The 17663-nt window shown below is 40.6% G+C and overlaps 1 protein-coding gene across 1 annotated transcript; it reads right to left on the bottom strand.

Moving 5' to 3' along the window:
- Window positions 1-1823: 1823 nt before the first annotated feature.
- On the bottom strand, window positions 1824-5356 carry six3b (SIX homeobox 3b). The gene is made up of 2 exons (XM_030399575.1): window positions 4445-5356; window positions 1824-2337 (listed from the first exon to the last, which is right to left on the bottom strand). Exons 1-2 carry the CDS (start codon window positions 5137-5139, stop codon window positions 2199-2201), a joined length of 834 nt encoding a protein of 277 aa, XP_030255435.1. The 5' UTR covers window positions 5140-5356; the 3' UTR covers window positions 1824-2198.
- Between the last annotated feature and the right edge of the window lie 12307 nt (window positions 5357-17663).

The following is a 17663-nucleotide window of genomic DNA, read 5'->3' as shown; positions in this document are numbered from 1 at the left end:
GTGTTAAATGTCATTTTTGATGCAGTTAAACTCTTTTATCTGACCTGTCGTCTCAGTTTCAGCCTGATTTATTATCAAAGCTGGTTTGTGAACTTTACAGCTGTTTATTTTCTGTATCAGTTGACATAAAAAATGTACAGACCTGACAGATGAAAATGAAGTTGGGAGTTTGTTTTCTACAAAAAAGGTGTGCTGTACTCACCTTGACCACAGGATGGCGCCACTCAGTCTTTACTCAGCGATGTTACTGAAAAATCACTGAATCCTCTGCAGGTCAGCAGAAGACTGAAATAAACAGAATAACTGGGTTTCTTTTAAAATGCTTTTTAGGACATTTCATCTAAGGTGGAGGTACATTGGAGATGAAAGGATGTTTAGAATCACGAGTTGTAAGCGAACAAATAATAAATACTAAGATATATAAGATGCTGCTGTGCCGGCAGCTTAGAGTCTATTGTGAAACATCTGGTTTAAGACGGAAAATACAAAAGTAGCCAAACCCAAAAGACAGAGGTGGAAGAAGTCGGCTAAGCAGATCTTTATTTGAGTAAAACTAATAATAACACCTGTAGAAATATCCTGTCAGGTGAAGTCATGCATTCAGAGTTTTACTTGATTTTCTTAGAACGACGCATTCAAAACGCATTATTGGATCATTTTACTGACACATTTATGTTTATATATTTTAATATCAGAGCTGGTGAAGATGGAGCTTTTTTTTGTGAATTTGTATTTTATATGTTTGCTGATTATATTCTATGACATTAATCTGGACCTACAAAGTAACAATAACATGTTTGGAACAAGTTGCTTATTTGACTCTAAGAATATTAGTAATGTGTCTGTTTTATAGAATAATTGCCTCTATTCTCTTTAAATAGATAATATCATCACACACTTATTTATAATACATACTCTGAGTAGATGATGCTACCTCATTTTATTTATTTTGCTCACTTATTTCTTTATTTTTCTCTTTTTTTCATTTTGCTTTTAACTTGTATTTTGTATCTTGTTCTTCTCTGGGCCTCCAAACAAAATCCTGTACGTACCACAATGACAGATTAAGTATTTTACATCTTATATTATAGATTAACAAACATAATTAGTTACATTTAAACAATAAGCATATTTAAAAACTGTTTTAACCCACCTGTGAATCCTTCATACTTGTGTTTTAACAGCTAAAACATGCTTCGTTACACCCTGTAAGGATTTCATCATGTTTTTAATCATACTCTATGATTAGAGACACCCAAGATGATCATTAAATATGAAAAAAAAGCTGTTTTATACTATGTTATTAACAATTTGTGAACGTTTTACTCATGTTTAATTGTAGATTTTTCAACTGTCGTCAAATAATTATATCAATACTCATACGCTTCATTTTTATCTGCCTCAAATTATACACAGCATGTAGACAAATATGTCTTCATGCTGTGTAGACATATTTGTATTGTATTGATGTATTGATTGGGAAGGTATTGTATGCAAACACACACACACACACACACTTTCCTTGCGAATACGGTTGTGATTAAAGAAGAACAGGCACAATCACAGTCATATATTAAATAGCTTTATTTATATAAAATACCAAAACATTTATTCAGCATAAGATTTGAACATAGAGTACGACATCACAAACGGACTGCACACTGAACTCTGTGAACTTTAAATAAAGTTGACGCAAAGGTAAAGAAACTAGAAAAAAAAGAGTCAGACAGGGAGGTAGGCTTCAGTGCGTGATGATTGTCTACAGCAGTGGACATCCAGGGGTCTAAAGAAAGTACTAGTTCTATTTAAAAAAAAAAATAAAATAAATGACAAACAATTAGAGAAAATAAGAATAATGATGTCACTGACAGGTCTGTTTAGGTCCTCAGTTTTAGTCCAACACGGCTTGATGTCTGTTAAATGAGGGTCATCAGATGTGCATCAGCATCCAGAGAGGACGAGAAAAAGAAAAACTGTGGGTCTGATTCTGCAGCTGGTGATCAATAAACAAGCAGCATAGACATAAAATCTATTAAAACAAATCTTTAACATGGAGCTGATTTATGCCCTGAACATTTATTGCAAACCCTGACCAGCCGTTTGGTCTGCGTGCATCCTCTTCCTCCTCTCTCTGGTTAATCCATGCCGGAAGCTTCACGGGCTACCGAAGGTCCATTTTTTCATAGATTTAAAAAGTGTCAGACGTCCAAGTCGGAGTCACTGTCTGTTACTGAGAGGAGAGTTTCTCCATCGGCGCGCTCGCCACCTTCATCCGGACTGCACTCCCCTCCGCTGAACGACCGCGCTCCGTCTGGACACATCCGGTGGTGCTGCAACCTGAAGGTAAGAGGAAAGGAAGACTTGTTATGAGCGATGAAGTCGAGGAAGGTTTCTAGACCTCCTGCATTGTTCCAGTGCAGAAGAAATGTGGGGGCGCACCTCAAGGCACCGTGCTAGGACCATTCCTCTTCGTACTTTACACCTCAGATTCAGATAAAGCTACAGGAGGAATCACCTGAAGCTCAACATCAGTTCATTTAGAGGAGACTCAGATGGTTTAATGTGATCAGCATCGTGCAGATCTCCTTTGAGTCTTAAGTCGCTGGCGTTCTGTTCTTTGCTGCGTCCACACAGCACAACAGCAGAGAGACCGTAGACTGTCATCACACTGACCGGTCAGCTCTCCCTCTCCATCGTCTTTGTCGGGCTTTATTTGCAAACACTGGACATAAAACTAATATAATATATTTATCATACTTTAAATACAATAAAATATGCCCGTATTAAATTAGAGTTGACATTATAGGTTAAATTGTGACACGAAAAATATCCCAATATTTGGAAAACTCCTTAAAAGCACTTCATGAATGCGCTGACCGGCCAACAAAATCAAATATCACAACATTTCTGACAATATACCTCGATATTAATATTGATGACAACTGGTGATTTCACAAAATATTAACACATTTGATATATTTCATAGAAAATAATCATCAGTAATGTGGATATTATGAATACGTAGGAAAAGGCAAGTATTAGAATTATATCAATTAACTGTAACAGAATCTGAAACAATGTGTAGCCTCATATCACGATTACATTATAATATCAATATATTGTAATTTCTGCCAATATATTATACTATACTGTTTTAGATGACACAATATAATGCTAATAAATACGGACAGTTTAAATATAATGTTACACAGATGTTTATGTGATTATATAATCATATTTTACGATGTTACCATATCACTTTGCTTTGCATATTACGGCACTATAAGTAGTCAGAGTTGTGTAAACTAATTGATTTAGTTTTGTACCTAATTTCTAATTTCGACCTAATTTTTATATTGTATTCTATTCTTATTTTAAATGCATGCTATTCTTTAAAGGTGCATTATAAAAGTTTGGGGCAGAAATTTCAATCAGAAAAGAAAAACAATCTTCATTGAATGATTTTTTAAAAATGTCTAAACAAACTAAATGAACAAAATATTTTCGTTTTCATGACTGAATAAACTGAAAATGAAATAGCACTTTTAAAGGACAAAACAATTTCAGTTTGTGCAGTTTGTATGTGGCGGACCCTGCCACCTTTCCAGCTTCAAACAGTGTTCTTGGACCTTTTTTTCCTCTGAGAGCAGCTTGTTTGTTCATTTATGGAAAAAAAAATATTTCTGAGTTTGTATTATTACCTCATTAATTTTGTAAAAATGTAAATTCTGAGTTTGAACTACAAAACTACACAGCGCCTCTTTAATGTTCTCTGTTTATCTGTACTTATTTTAACACTGGACTTTCTCTTCTGAAGGATCAATAACATAATATTTTACGTTAAAACTGAAAAACAAAACTTCGTTTTTAATTTTGTTCTTGTGAAAGATAAAAAATGAACCTAAGCAATGAATACTAAACACTTTGTCGTATAATTCATTGCTAAAATCGATCGAAATCTTAAAATCGAAACCCCCAAAGCCAAACGACCTCCTGCGTGTTTGTGCGTGATGAGCCATTTGCTCCCATTCACGCACGTTTTGCCTTCACCGACAGGACGGTTGACCCGCACACTGACCCTGAAGTAAATTATAGAGAGGGACAGGGTGAAAAAGATCGACCGGGTCAGGGGGAAACAAAAAACCTACAAGCTGAATGGCCGCGCGCTTTTACGCATGAATGGCCCCTTTTTACGCACAGGCCTTGGCTGCATGTGGAGAGGAAACAGCTTCAACAAGAGAGTGGAAAATAAGTGAGTGATCAATGAGAAGGTGGATTAAAATGTAGACACTTCCAGCTCACTTGATTTTGGCAGTATTTCTGGTACTTAACGAGAAAAATAAAGCCTAAAGGAAACAGTCAGTGATTCCTTTGGGCGTCTTTTTATCTCCTGCGCAGAGTGAGAGACTGAAAGGAAAACTTATTTGGAGTCGTTGTCACTGACCTGTTCTTGGCTGCAGCCGCTCGGTCTCTCTGTCTGCGGTTTTTGAACCAGTTCCCAACTTGGGTCGGTGTGAGTCCGGTAGCGTGCGCCAGCTCCCGCTTCTTCCCGGGGTTGGGGTACGGGTCCTGCAGGTACCACTCTCTCAGCAGCCCCCGCGTGCGCTCCTTAAAGCAGTGCGTCTTTTGCTCCCCGTCCCAGATGGTCCTCGGTAACGGGAACTTCTTCCTCACGCGGTACTTGTCCACCGGTCCGAGCGGCCGCCCACGGAGCTTCTCCGCCTCCCGGTAGTGAGCCTCGAGCCACATCGCTTGCAGTTTCCCGTGCGAGGCGCGCGTGAAGCGGTGCGTCTCCAGGATGTGATAGAGCTCGCGGAAGCTCCCCGTGTGATAGGCCACCACGGCGCGAGCCCGCTGCACCGACTCGTGCTCAGAGATGGAGTCGCGGCCGTCGGCGGTGACCGGGAGGGACCAGAGGAAGCGGGCCAGCCGCTCCACGTCCCCGGTCTCCTCCAGAGTCTCGCAGACGCTGGCGATCTGCGCCGCGGAGAAACACAGTCCAGGGAGAGCCAGGGGAGGACAGGCGGAGGGGGGGTCCTCCGGGGACCGGGACCGGGCCAGGACAGGGGGCCCATCCGCGAAGTGGGGCAGGAGGATCCGGGAGGCTGAGAAAAAGTCGAGTGGCGATCTGAACACCATCTGGACGACAGAGTGAGGCCAGAGACGAGACGAAGCGTGTCTCTGAAACAGTCTGACGAGAAGGCTGCTCAAGTCTGACTCTTTAGCTCACCTGGGAGTCAGGGAGGGACGCTCACTCTGACTTCTGATTGGACACCCTTCAGCTGATGCGGGGTTGTCATGACAGCGCTGTCAATCAAACGCAGAGGATTTGTCTCCGTCCTGAGGAGGACGAGGAGGCTGGACACACACAGAGCCTCAACAAGCACTGACCCCCGCGGATGCTTACCTTTTATTGCTTTTTACTCAAGAAATCACTTATTTTACATGATTTATTTTTAATTAATTAATTAATTACTTTGTAGAAATGTGTTTTCACTTTGACTTTAAAGAGATTTTTTTGTATTTTTATTTTTTTGCATCAGAACAAAAACAAACAAATAAACAAACAGACAAAAAAAACACTATTTTATTTTTACAGCGATGCATTCATGATTGTTTTGGATCATCAAAGTCTTCAGATCAGTCGGTTCTGTCTGATCCAGAAGCCTCCACACAGAAGAGACACATTAAACTTTTGAATCATAAAAGAAGAAAATGTGTCCCGATAATTTAAAAAAGTCGTATTTACATGACTCAGTTTGACAGACATACTTGGTTGTGCATCAGAAATAATAACTGAACAGTGAAACTCGTTGGTTGCTGTTTTTTGTGATGGAAATGAACAAATATTTGCAAGTAATTGTTGTTTTTATGCTTATTGGAAAATTATTTTTTCTGATACAATTTCTTTTGTCTGAGTTGTAGTTATGTCTAAACCATGTCGAGCACTTTATTTGTTGTCTTGAAAATGCATTTAATGTTGTGAAAATAAAGTTTGCTGCCGTTTAAAATCAGTTTAAAGCAGTTTCATCTTCTGCTTGATCACATGTGAAGACAAACTCTGGGAGCATCAGGTAATTACGACTTTTGGATCACAAAATCTACAGAACGTAAGCAAATGCCAAGTAAGGAGACAACAAAGCAGAGAAAACCTGACTTTGCCGTCTCGCATGAGAAATAACATTAAACTCATTGGGGACTAAACTACACTGACATCACACTCTCCTATCAAATCAATCTCATAACCTCTGCCGTCCTGCCGGTAAGCCGCTTGCATCATTAATAGCAGTAATGTGGCCGGTGTGATTGGAGAATCTCACCCGGACCTGAAAGCGTATGTTTCTCTAAGTGGTCTCCCGCCACTCTAATCACTTTCTAATCACTTTTCTATTCTCTAATATCCATAAGTTTGGAGATAATCTGCGCTCCAGCTCCATTCTATTACCTTGGATTAGCATCGGGGGCCCATACAGCCTGCTAACATTAGTCTGATAGAGCAGCATATTCAATCTGCATTAACACATTTGGCCCGGTGCCATATGCTTCAGGAGTGTGGCACACTTCATGCTTGTGTGAGTGTGTTTTTGTATGAAACTGGAATATAAAGAAGTTTTTTTGGGGCACAACAGGAAAAAGAACTCGCTCCGAAACAGCAAAAAACCCACACTTTTAATACGCTCATCGTGCAGCGTCTTCATTGTGTTTATGCCCACACACTCTCTTTCATACGAGAGCTCCGGTGCAGATGTGCTGGGTGTGAAAAAAGGGGGTCACCCAGATTAGGAGGGTTAATGCCAATTACCCCCGACAGACAGATGTCCCTGCGAGGTGGCGCGAGGAGTCGTGTGCCAGTTTTTCCACCCTCGAATGATGCACAGGGTTCAGGCTCATCAGGGTAATCTCTCCTCGCCTTTTATTAAATCCAGTCGAATAAGCTTCATAATAACATGTAATTACAAAAAATCTATCCGTGGCACTTCTCGAAATCAACAATCACCCCACAAAAGGACGCAGAACAGTAAGGAAAATTGGGTGAACACTGAGAAATAACGAGAACAAAATGAGGATAAAAGGACCGTAAATATAAACACAGTAGCCGATAAACAATTAAATACAAATTGAAAGAAAGCAGAGCAGTGAAAGCAAGTAACTGATAGTTGTTGGTTAATTCGTAACATTAGTAGAATAGCAATTTGCAAACCGTTATAGCAAATTTACCAGCCAAAACAGTATTTTGATACATTAGCTGGTTAGCAATTATTCTGCATTAGTAAACAAGCTAACATTATCAGTCAAAGTCATTACCATAAATTAGCCTACCCACAATGCAAGAGGACCACCGATAGTGTTGTTGGAGAGTTGAATTTAGCTTGTCCGTCAGTAGCAAGCTAGCCAAGTTACCGGCTGAATCAGCCATGAATTGACATTGACAGCATTTTGCTACTTTAGTTTTTATTTGCATTAGCAAGCAAGCATTAGCTAACATTATCCAGCTAAAACCAAAATATTACAGTATATTTCACACACTCGTATTGTTTGCTTTGACTTTTTGGATTTTGTGTTGGTGTCTTTGTTGTTGTGTGTTTGCTGACGTATCGGACTCCAGTTCTGAGCTAACATTAGCTATTTATTTTAAGTTAAAAAGACACAATCTGAGGCCAGGCTATTACAAGTGAATGAGGGGGATCTTGAAATGTACGATCTGACACACTGGCATGAGGACATTTAGACCATCATAACAGTGGCAGACCTTTTTATTTGTCTAAGACAGTATTTTGCTATAGCTTGTTAGCAATTTGTTTGTGTTTCCTGCTGGAAAAAACAGCATAGTCCAGCACGAACACATGCACCAAAACACAACATATGCTGGCCTTGCTGGCGACCGGTCATCAGCAAGACCAGCATATGTTGTGGTTTGGTGCTGGTCTAGGCTGGTTTTTCCAGCAGGCTTAGCAAGTAAGCTAACATTATCCAGCTAAAACTAAAATATCACTACAATATCACTAACTATTGATTTTGGACTCTAGTGTTTGTCTGTCTTGTGGTTGATGATTTATTGACGTTAGCACACACTCACCTTCTAAGCTAACATTGGCTCGTGTTGCGAATGATTGTCACTGGTAGGCTAGTAGGATAAGAGGCAAGGTGGCTCAAATCAAGAACACATGTAATCTACTTCATCTTCTTTCATATTGTTCCTTTAAAACTAGCTAACTCGAGCTCGGCACGGCTGAGAACCGCGGTTGTTTTATGCTAACAGCGGTTAATGTAGCCCATCCAATGGGACCGCTTCGATAAATTGGCGGATCCGCTCATCAGAAGAAAAACAAGCACCTTAGACTTAAACAACACAAACACAGACATATTCACAAACACAGATGGTTAAAGGAGATCCGAAGGTTATGGCAGGCACATTCTGCAGCCAAGAAAGCTGTTGTTACAGCATAAGTAAAGTTTCTGTTTCTCCTCTTCCCACACAAACATTCACATCAGTGGCGCATTCTGCTCTACTTGAGATGCTTGAGTCTACAGAGGATTGCAGTGTGTTTTCTGCCTGTGTGTGTTTTAGCGGCAGAACAATGGACAAACACACACAACAGTCTCTGAGCGACAGTCATGGCCAGGGCTCCTCCAAGTTGAAAAGACATTCTTCCGACTGAAGCAGGAAGGACACACCAAACACACTCGAGGGAAACACACTCGAGGTGTGTGTGTGTGTGTGTTGTGGTGATGAGGGGGTGAATGCGTTGTAATGGTGACAATTAAGTTAATTCAGCTACATCTCCTTTCAGCGACAGGACAATTATCAGGGAGGAGCAGGGGAAAAGCAGCTACAGGCGGGTGGATGACACTTCGAGGGTGGCTCGAGGAACACAGCGTGGATACGAAGTGAATCGCCTCTGCGCCTCCTTATCCCCACGTAAACAAAAGCCCAGCTCCTAATTAACCTCTCCACTGACCTCTACAACTTAACACTGACCTCTTAAGCCCTGAAACTTTAACCCCCTCACCCTGTCTCATTGGAGGAGGCTGCGTAGCCCCCCTAACTCCCCACAAAGCCTCCTCTTCGTTAAGCCACTAATCACTTCCTGCGTCTTTGTTGTGCTTTTGTGCTCTTGCAGGGGCTCCAGGAGAGTTTGGTGCACAATGGTACCCAAAAAAACAGGAAGGAGGAGTGGGGGGGTGGAGAAGACGGTGGCACAATAAGGAGGATGGAAATTAAGACATGGAAATAATGGGAGGATGGAGATTTTTTTATACACGCTAACCTGATGCTAAAGTGTCGGTTAATCGAGTCTTAATCAGTGAGTAAGTTGCCAGAAAGGTAATCAACAACAATAATTTAGATGGGTTAACATTTTGCGAAAGATAATACACACATTTACTTTCTTGCTGAGAAATAGATGAGAAGATCGATACCACTCTCGTTAAGGTCTCTTTAAGGTTTGGAATTTGGGGGAAAACAGCCAGTTTGGCTAAGTTTGAATTAACAAAATCTACCTTGAGGCACGTCTGAAGCTCACAGATTAACATGAAGTACAAAAACTGAAGTGCAAAAATGTGAAACTGTTGTTTTACAGGGGTTAAATGTGGGAAACAGCAGGCTAGCCGTTTCCCACCGCTTCCAGTTGTTATGCTATCAACCATCTCTTGACTTTAGCTTCATTTTTAGCGTACCTGTGTTTTTTCCTAAAATGTGTAACTATTCCTTCAAACACACAATCCATAGGCTAATTTCTGCTGCTAGAATCTGAACAAAACAAAAGACATAAGTAGCTACGATGCTATATCTATATGTCTGTGGTATTATTTATTGAAGTTAGCATGCTAACCAGCTAGCCCTTATACACTTTACCCATAGCTAGCAGCAGTTAGCAGTTACCATGGCGATACGCTGCCCACTGTTTGTTTGGAGGATGATTTTGACTATTCTTACATATTGATAGTTATTACTGAGCTGTATGTCATAGTTTTATTAAAAGTTGTGAGCTTGTTGTAAAGCCATGTGTGTGTTGTTGGTTTAAAGTATATTTTACTGAAACTTTACAATTGTTTATAATAATTTATTTGTGTATTAGTTATTTTCTTAATGGTCAAAAGCAGAAAATAACCAATTTTTGTTAACTGGGCAGATGATTTGATATTCTTTTTATTTAACCTTTATTGATATTGATATAATATTGTCTCAATTTGATCACAGGCCCCTGAACTGAATCAAGTCAAAATTGTATCGGGGCAAATATCGTATTCTTGTCCAAAGAATCAATATAACATCGTATCGTGATATAAAAAATGTTACATATATTTTTTTAAGTCCTTCATGAAGGAAAATGCTGGTTTCGCCCTCTAAAATATGATATGTATAAGATTTGCTGGTTTAATATTGCTGTAAAATGCATTTACTGTGTTTTGGAAATGTTTTTCACACAAATTGAGCAAATTAAAGACGTCACACTGGGGTTCTGGGACTTGTGATGGGCATTGACCACAGTTTTCTCTGACAAGGATTAACAGTGACAAATTGTGAGTCTTCTCATTGTCACACTGGTCCAAAGGCTGTGTGTGTGTGGTCACCGTTTGACCACAGCTTGACCCCTTGTCGCAGAAAGCTGAGGAGGACAGGTACTCAAGTAACTGTACCTGGGCGACTAATCCCTGCCCCCTGATTGGTTTGGAACCCAACACCTTGCAGTTAATCTTGCTACTTCTTCTGGCGGGTCCAGCTGTGGAAAGCGCTGAAACAGCTGGAGAGGAGAGGTGTTTTTCAGAAAAAGCCTCGAACACACAAATAATAATTTAAAAAAAACAACAAGCATCCACGACATGCACAGATGCACAAACACCTTCACCGAACAAACAAAATAATCAGATAATCAGATAATTTGACTAATAATCTGCTCTCGGGGCCAGATGTGATGGCAGTCGTGACATCATGATCCTGTGTTTTGTCAGTGTCATCTCACCACTGCACAGTGTTTTGTTTTTAATTCATAGCTTAAATGACACAAACACAGCAGCTGTCCTGGCAAACAGGCCTCAGCGGCCAAAAATACAAACAGCTGGAGCCTGAAACAAAGACAGTCAGAGACTCAGAAAGAAGACACACACACACACACAATCTGCATTAACACTTTCCAAGCACACAAACCTTCACGCAGTGGGTTAAGAGAACAAAACGCCACGTCAAAAGGAGAGGAAGTGGAGCGAACAAGTGAGATTAAAGTTAATTTCCCTTAAACGGAAATATCATGGTCACAGGAGTCGTTGTTTCTGAACTCAGTGCAGGTTTTTAACCGATTCACCTCCAAACGTCGACATTTCTTCGACCTGAGAAATCAGAGAAAGAAAGAAATCTGCTCACCTCTTTTTAGAATGAAGGAGGCTTATTGAGGTGTTCAGAGAGTAATATTACCTTCTGACTGTTACATTTATATCAAACAGTGAATCAGTTCATCACAGTCGAGTTAAAGACACCATCCAATGAATTCATCTGTAAGTACAAAAACACTTAAAGGTTCAGTGTGTAGGATTTAGAGAATGGAATATAATATTCATAATCATGCATAATGTGTAAACTTACCTGAAACTAAGAATTGTTGGGTTTTGTTACCTTTTATATCTCCACGTTGCACCGACATATTTCTACAGTAACCCAGAGTGGACAAACCAAACTCACTTCAGGGCTTCAGGGTTTTAGAGGCCGCCATTGTTTCTCCTGAAGTCATATTAATAATACTAAATATCTCTTTCTTTATCTCTTTATTCTACTTATTTAGTAATATTCAGTTCATTGTCGCTGGCTCCAAATCATTTGTTCAGTTTTAGGTGTAATGCAGGTCATAGTTGTAGAAGAGTTTATACTATATTAGGTCCCTTAAAAGTATATTCATTTACATTTCCTCTGTATTATACACGACATGTTGTGTCCGTAATGTATGAATTTTGTTTGTGATGTCTTGAAGGCCACCATGGGTATACATCATTTGAACTTTTAGAGTTTTTTAAATCCCATGTCACACTTGATTGACTTTCTTGTTTTATCTCGACAGCAGTTTATGTCGGATTGAACCTGTGAACATATGGACGAGTGTGTTTTGTATCGGTTGTCGACTGAATGAAACCGAACCAGGCGTCGGTGCAAGCTCAGATTACAGATTCAACTGCTCGTATGAAACTGCATTTAAATATCAGTGACATCGCGTTGAGCATGCAAGCGCTCATCTGCCTTAATCCCACGATAGCGACCTGTTTACACACATGGAGACGGAATATAAGTTATATAAGTTATATTTTATGTGGTATGCAGCAGACGTCCATTCTATATTATGATGTTTACTCTTTTTAGTTGAACATTTATGATGGATTTTGAATGAAAACCACAAAGATGGGGATCAAAACGTCCTTTTTCCTGTTGCAAATAAGAGAAAAGAAGGAAGGAGTTGACGTCGTTTTGACGTTTTGAAGAACACAGATTGGAGGTTTTTGTTTTCTACTCTAGAGAAGACATCAAGTCATTAGGTTGGATGGTGGGAATACGCGTCGGAAGGGAGCTCGAATAAAGAAAAAAAGCCTGATGGGAGAAAAACAAGGAGCGGGAAGAGGATGTCCGAAGTGAAATGAAGCGCTGAGGTCAGAGTGAGTGAAAAGAAGGCAAAGAGGGGAGGCTCAGCCCAGAAAGAGGGAGGGAGGGAGGGAGGGAGAGGGATGAGGGGGGAGTACAGCCCCTGTCCTGTCTGGTGTGGTTGGGGGTAATCTGGTCTAATCTGCCGCATGTTAACCTATCTGAGCAGCAAGAGCCAGATTATCCCTCTAACAATGGCCACACGCTCATCTGCTAAATTACTCCACTCAAAATCATATGCTAAGACACGCAAACACACACACACACACAGACACACAGAGGGGGATTTCAGGGTGGCCATCAGTATATTGTATTTCACCACGTATGGAGATTGAACTCCTTTGAGCGCTCCCTTAAAAATTGCCTTCCGACGAGAGGTGTCTTGTTCGTAACGTGACGCCTTTCGCCGAGTCACCCCCCCCACCACCACCGGTCACAAGAAATCCAAAAGAGTGGGTGGAGGAGGAAGGAGAATTCGAGTGAAAGCACCAGGAGCAGGTAGAAAAAGGAAAGAAAAGAAGAAGAAGAGAAAGAGAGAGGAGAAAGAGCCACACTGCCGGCGTTTTCCCTCCCCGCCGAGCAATCTATCTGTTGGTTTTTCTATTGGCGCGTCGGGGTCAACTGACCTCCAGATGGACGAGAGCGCAACATCCACTGGCAGCGAACACCTTCCGCCGACCTTTCAGGAGAGTGAGGAATAAACACAATGCTTAATACAGACGCATTAAATACAAATGTATTATAGAAATGTTGTAACACCGGGGCGGTCGGGGGTGTCATCGTGTATGTGCCCTGTAAATTGAGTTTCTGAAGCCACGGCTGCTTTTTTTCAAACGGCGCCGGGTCAAGAGGTGGTGGAGCTGCTATCAATTCAAATAAGAGGAGAAAATGTGAATAAGAACGAGGTCAGAGGAACGAGACCGGAGCCGGAGAGCTGAGGAAGGCTGAAAATGTGAGATGTTTTTATGTAATTTAACAAGAAGAACTGACTCTCATGAACAGAAATCTCTGACCAAATCAATAATAAAAAAAAAAAGAATTAGCTTGTAGAAAGAGGGAGAATAAAATGATCTCTTTTCCTTGAAAACATCAAAAAAAGACACTTGTACTCAAACACGTATTTATATAATCGTTACCTTTCTTTTGTACATCGATTAGGTGAACATGTTACCTGTGTTCCATTTTCCTCAAGCCTGCCGATGATGGTACTCGTTGAAATGTTAATAAACGATTCATCCTCTGGGCACAAAGAACGTCTGAACCAAATGTCGTGTCACTCCGTCCAAAAGTTTCCATAAACATTTCACCTAAAAACCACAGAAAGTGAACCTTAAAGTGGCGCGAAAGGAAAAATTAGCTTCCTCTGGGGACCAGGAATACCTGTTTTGTGTAAAACCAGCCTGTTCATATAAGTAGTGTAATGTAACTAAGTACAAATACTGCACTTAAGGACAATTTTGACGTAGGTGGATGTCAAATTTCTGCCACACTTTTGTTTTTACTCCGTCACAGAGGGAAATATTGGACTTTTTATATTGTAAAATAATTCCTCAGATAAATTTACTATTTAATTTTATTTAATTTGACAGAAAAAATGAAGTTTGTTAAATATCAATGGCTAAACTGAAGCATCCCAGGGTCTTTAAAAATGTATTTTTTTAATCCTGCACACGATCCAAATCCTACATGCACAAGTTATTCCCTTGTGTGCTGTAAATTCCTTTGGGACCATCGGGGGCTACGTAACGTAACGCTGATCTCGTAAAAGAGCCCGTGCTGAGTGATTTTGATACTTTAAGTCCGTTTTGCCGATACCACTTCTGTACTTTAACTCGAGTATCATTTTAAACGCAGGATTTCAGAGAACTTTTTGAGATATATCGCTGGATAAGTGACAGATTTGCCCAGGTAAAACTCCAAACACCCCTAAAGTTATCAGAATGTATCCTCTGTGGACCATGAACACGCGTAGAGAACATCATGGCGGTCCCTCCGGTGGTTGTTGAGATATCTACGTCCGCTCGCCGCCCGACCGAGACGCCGCGTCCCTCAGAAATTCAACCGCTAAACTAAAACCAGATCGGCTGCCTTTTCTTGCATTAATCTTGTTTTGTTTTACGTCGTGTTCGTCCACAAAAACAAATTAAAGTGAGAGAGATTAGAGGCGGTGGGAGCACCAGCGGAGCGCGTTAACGGGTCAGTGTCTATTGTTTTGTAATATCGGGCTTAGAGTGGATCCGGTGGCTGACTCGGTGAGAGGGCGCTCTCTGTACCCCGCCATCATCAAATTAATTTCACCCCCCACCAAACACACACACACACACAAACACCATGGTAATATATTTGGACTGCTCATTCACACTTTGACACACACACAGGCTCCGCAATCCCATAATCCCGCTCCAGATTGAGAACACCTTTAAGATACGACGTGATTATGATTAGAGATTATGATCAAATTATGACAGAGTGACAGATTAGACAGGGGGCTGTGTGTGTGTGTGTGTGTGTGTGTGTGTGTGTGTGTGTGTGTGTGGTGTCAAGGCAGCACAAACAGTGATTTATCAAATTGTCATCTTTGCCAGTATCATCGTATCGAGCGGAGGACGGCGTCTGTGTGCGCTCGTCGCCTGATCATCGGACTGAATCGCCGTTCTGTTTCACTTCTTTCAGAACTAATCTGGTGACGTCGGCGCCATTTTCAGAGCCAATATATTCCGTATTCCTCACACTATTAATTGTCTTTTTGGCACATTATATATGCATCACACTGTGTTACCTGACGCCATCTTGATTTCTATCTTTAAAACGTTTCTTTACTTCTGAATTTCCACAGTTTGACTTGTTTTCTCTACTCCTCTCATTCTCACCGTTCCTTGGCGACAACCTTCTTTTTCAAGATTTCAACTGTCTTCTCTCTACTACTTCTGTATGCTGCTACACTTCCTACCTAAAGAAAAGGTTTGTGTACACTCTCTTTCCTACATAGAGGACAAAAGCAGCACGTCTTCAGTACGTTGCCTGAAGACGCTTTAGCAGATACTTCAGAACGCTGCTTTGATTCGTCTCATCGAGAAACCTTAGCACCACAACAACCTGAATGATGCGAGGCGAGAGACGGTTAAGAGTGGAAGATTACGTAGGTGGAGGCTTTCTGAATGACTGATGACCCGGTCACGAAGCTAAAGTTCATCTTTAGCCTTTTTTTCGAAAGCGAGTTATCAAAAGGCTTGTTTTAACTTTTTATCTCCGGGTTTTCCAAATCCGGTTCATGCGAATTGTATTTTGAGCAACATCGTCAGAACCAGGACTGGATATACTTGAGATCAGCGATTTCGGAGGGGAAGTTTCAATTGGCACACAAAGAAAAATGTCCTGAAATGTGTTGTCAACGTTTGTTTTTTTTGTTCTTGTGAGGAATAAACGACTATGAATGTAAGAAGTTAGAAGTCATGTAAGAGAGGAGAGTGAATGTCTGATGAGTTCCTTTGGTGCTGCATTCATAATTCACTGGGAGCTAATTATAAAAAATGTGGATTTTTCTTATAATGAAAGAAAAACAGCGGGTATAATGTTCAGTATCAATTATCACTAAGTCGCCTCGTGTTATTCTGAGCTGCAGCGCTCGAGTGTAAAAAAAAAAAGGAGTGCAATACAATTTATTAGCTGTGGCGAACTTCACCTCAGTTTGATTCAAAGTTGCTATTCTAAGAAAATGTAAGATTTTGAAGTCTCATTCTCAGCTCATCACATGGTGACGTTCTGGTTCACCCAACACGTCAAAAGTGATGCTTTGGGATGGCAAGCGTCCCGTCCTACGAACCCAAAGCACCAAGAGCCCGACTCTGTTTTTCCGGTGTTCTGATTGGTCAATGATCGAAGCTGTCGGCAGGTTCTGATCTGATCCTCTGACATTAACCTGCGACCAGGAGTGCAGAAAGTATTCAGATCCTTTACTTAAGTAAAAGCACTAACAGCACACTTTAATAATACTCCATTACAAGTAAAAGTACTGCATTGAAAATGTTGTTTAGGTATAGTACGTCATTAAAATCTGAAAAATGTATTCTAAGAATTAAAAGTAAAATTAGTCCATGCAGGAAAATGACTCGCAAGTGTTAACAATATACGTTGCATCAGTATAGCATTAATGTAAAGCAGGATTATATATTTGATATTTTTCCAGTCAGTTGAGACACAATGATGATTATTTCCATTAGTCTGCTGTACGAAACACTAGTTAGAAATGCCCATCAGAATGACTTAGAGACAGTTTTGTCCACCCAACAGTCCAAAATTCAAAATGAGTTCAAATTAATTGAGATTGTTAAAAGGTTAAGAGCAGGAAATCCTCACAATTTCACACGAGACAGTCTTTGACAGTTAACAAAGTTGTTCAGGGAAGTTTAAAGCAACACTGCGTAACTTTTTTAACCTTAAAACAACAGCTTCGGTGAGAGGGTAAGATCACAGGTCAACATACAAGTTTTCAACACATAACATTGTTATGATGTGATGAGCTGTTTTTATAATCAGCTCCTACATCACATCTGAGGAACTGTAACAGACCTGGAATTGTTTGTTAACGACAGTCGCACTCAGAAACTGTAGGGGGCGCCAAATCGCACAATACGCCAATTTTCTTTACATAATTTTGCTTTAGTTTATAATAAAGCCAAATATTAAATAAGATTTTCACTTTTTTTTGTGCATAAGTGTTAATCTACAAAGCGACTAAAGCTGTCAAATAACTACAGTGGAGTAAAAAAGTACATTTCCCTCCGAGTCGTGGAGCCGAAGTAGAACGTGGCGTGAGAAGATTAGTGAAGTGGAAGTACCTCAAATTTGCACACTGCTTGAGAGGATGTACTAAGCTGACACTGACATGGTACCAGTGAAGAGTGAGCCAGCTTGGTGATACCAGCAGACCTGAATTAAGACTAAAGATGGCCGCTGTACATACTGATCTGGCTTCGTGATACAGGCCATGGAGAACGCGGTCTAAACATCAGCAGACTGTGCCGGTTCAGCATACATGAGG

The sequence above is a fragment of the Sparus aurata genome, chromosome 20 (assembly GCF_900880675.1).
Source record: "Sparus aurata chromosome 20, fSpaAur1.1, whole genome shotgun sequence".
In the NCBI taxonomy this organism is placed as follows: domain Eukaryota; kingdom Metazoa; phylum Chordata; class Actinopteri; order Spariformes; family Sparidae; genus Sparus; species Sparus aurata.
The sequence above is the reverse complement of the archived record's forward strand: the minus strand, read 5'-3'. Positions and strand labels throughout refer to the sequence as shown.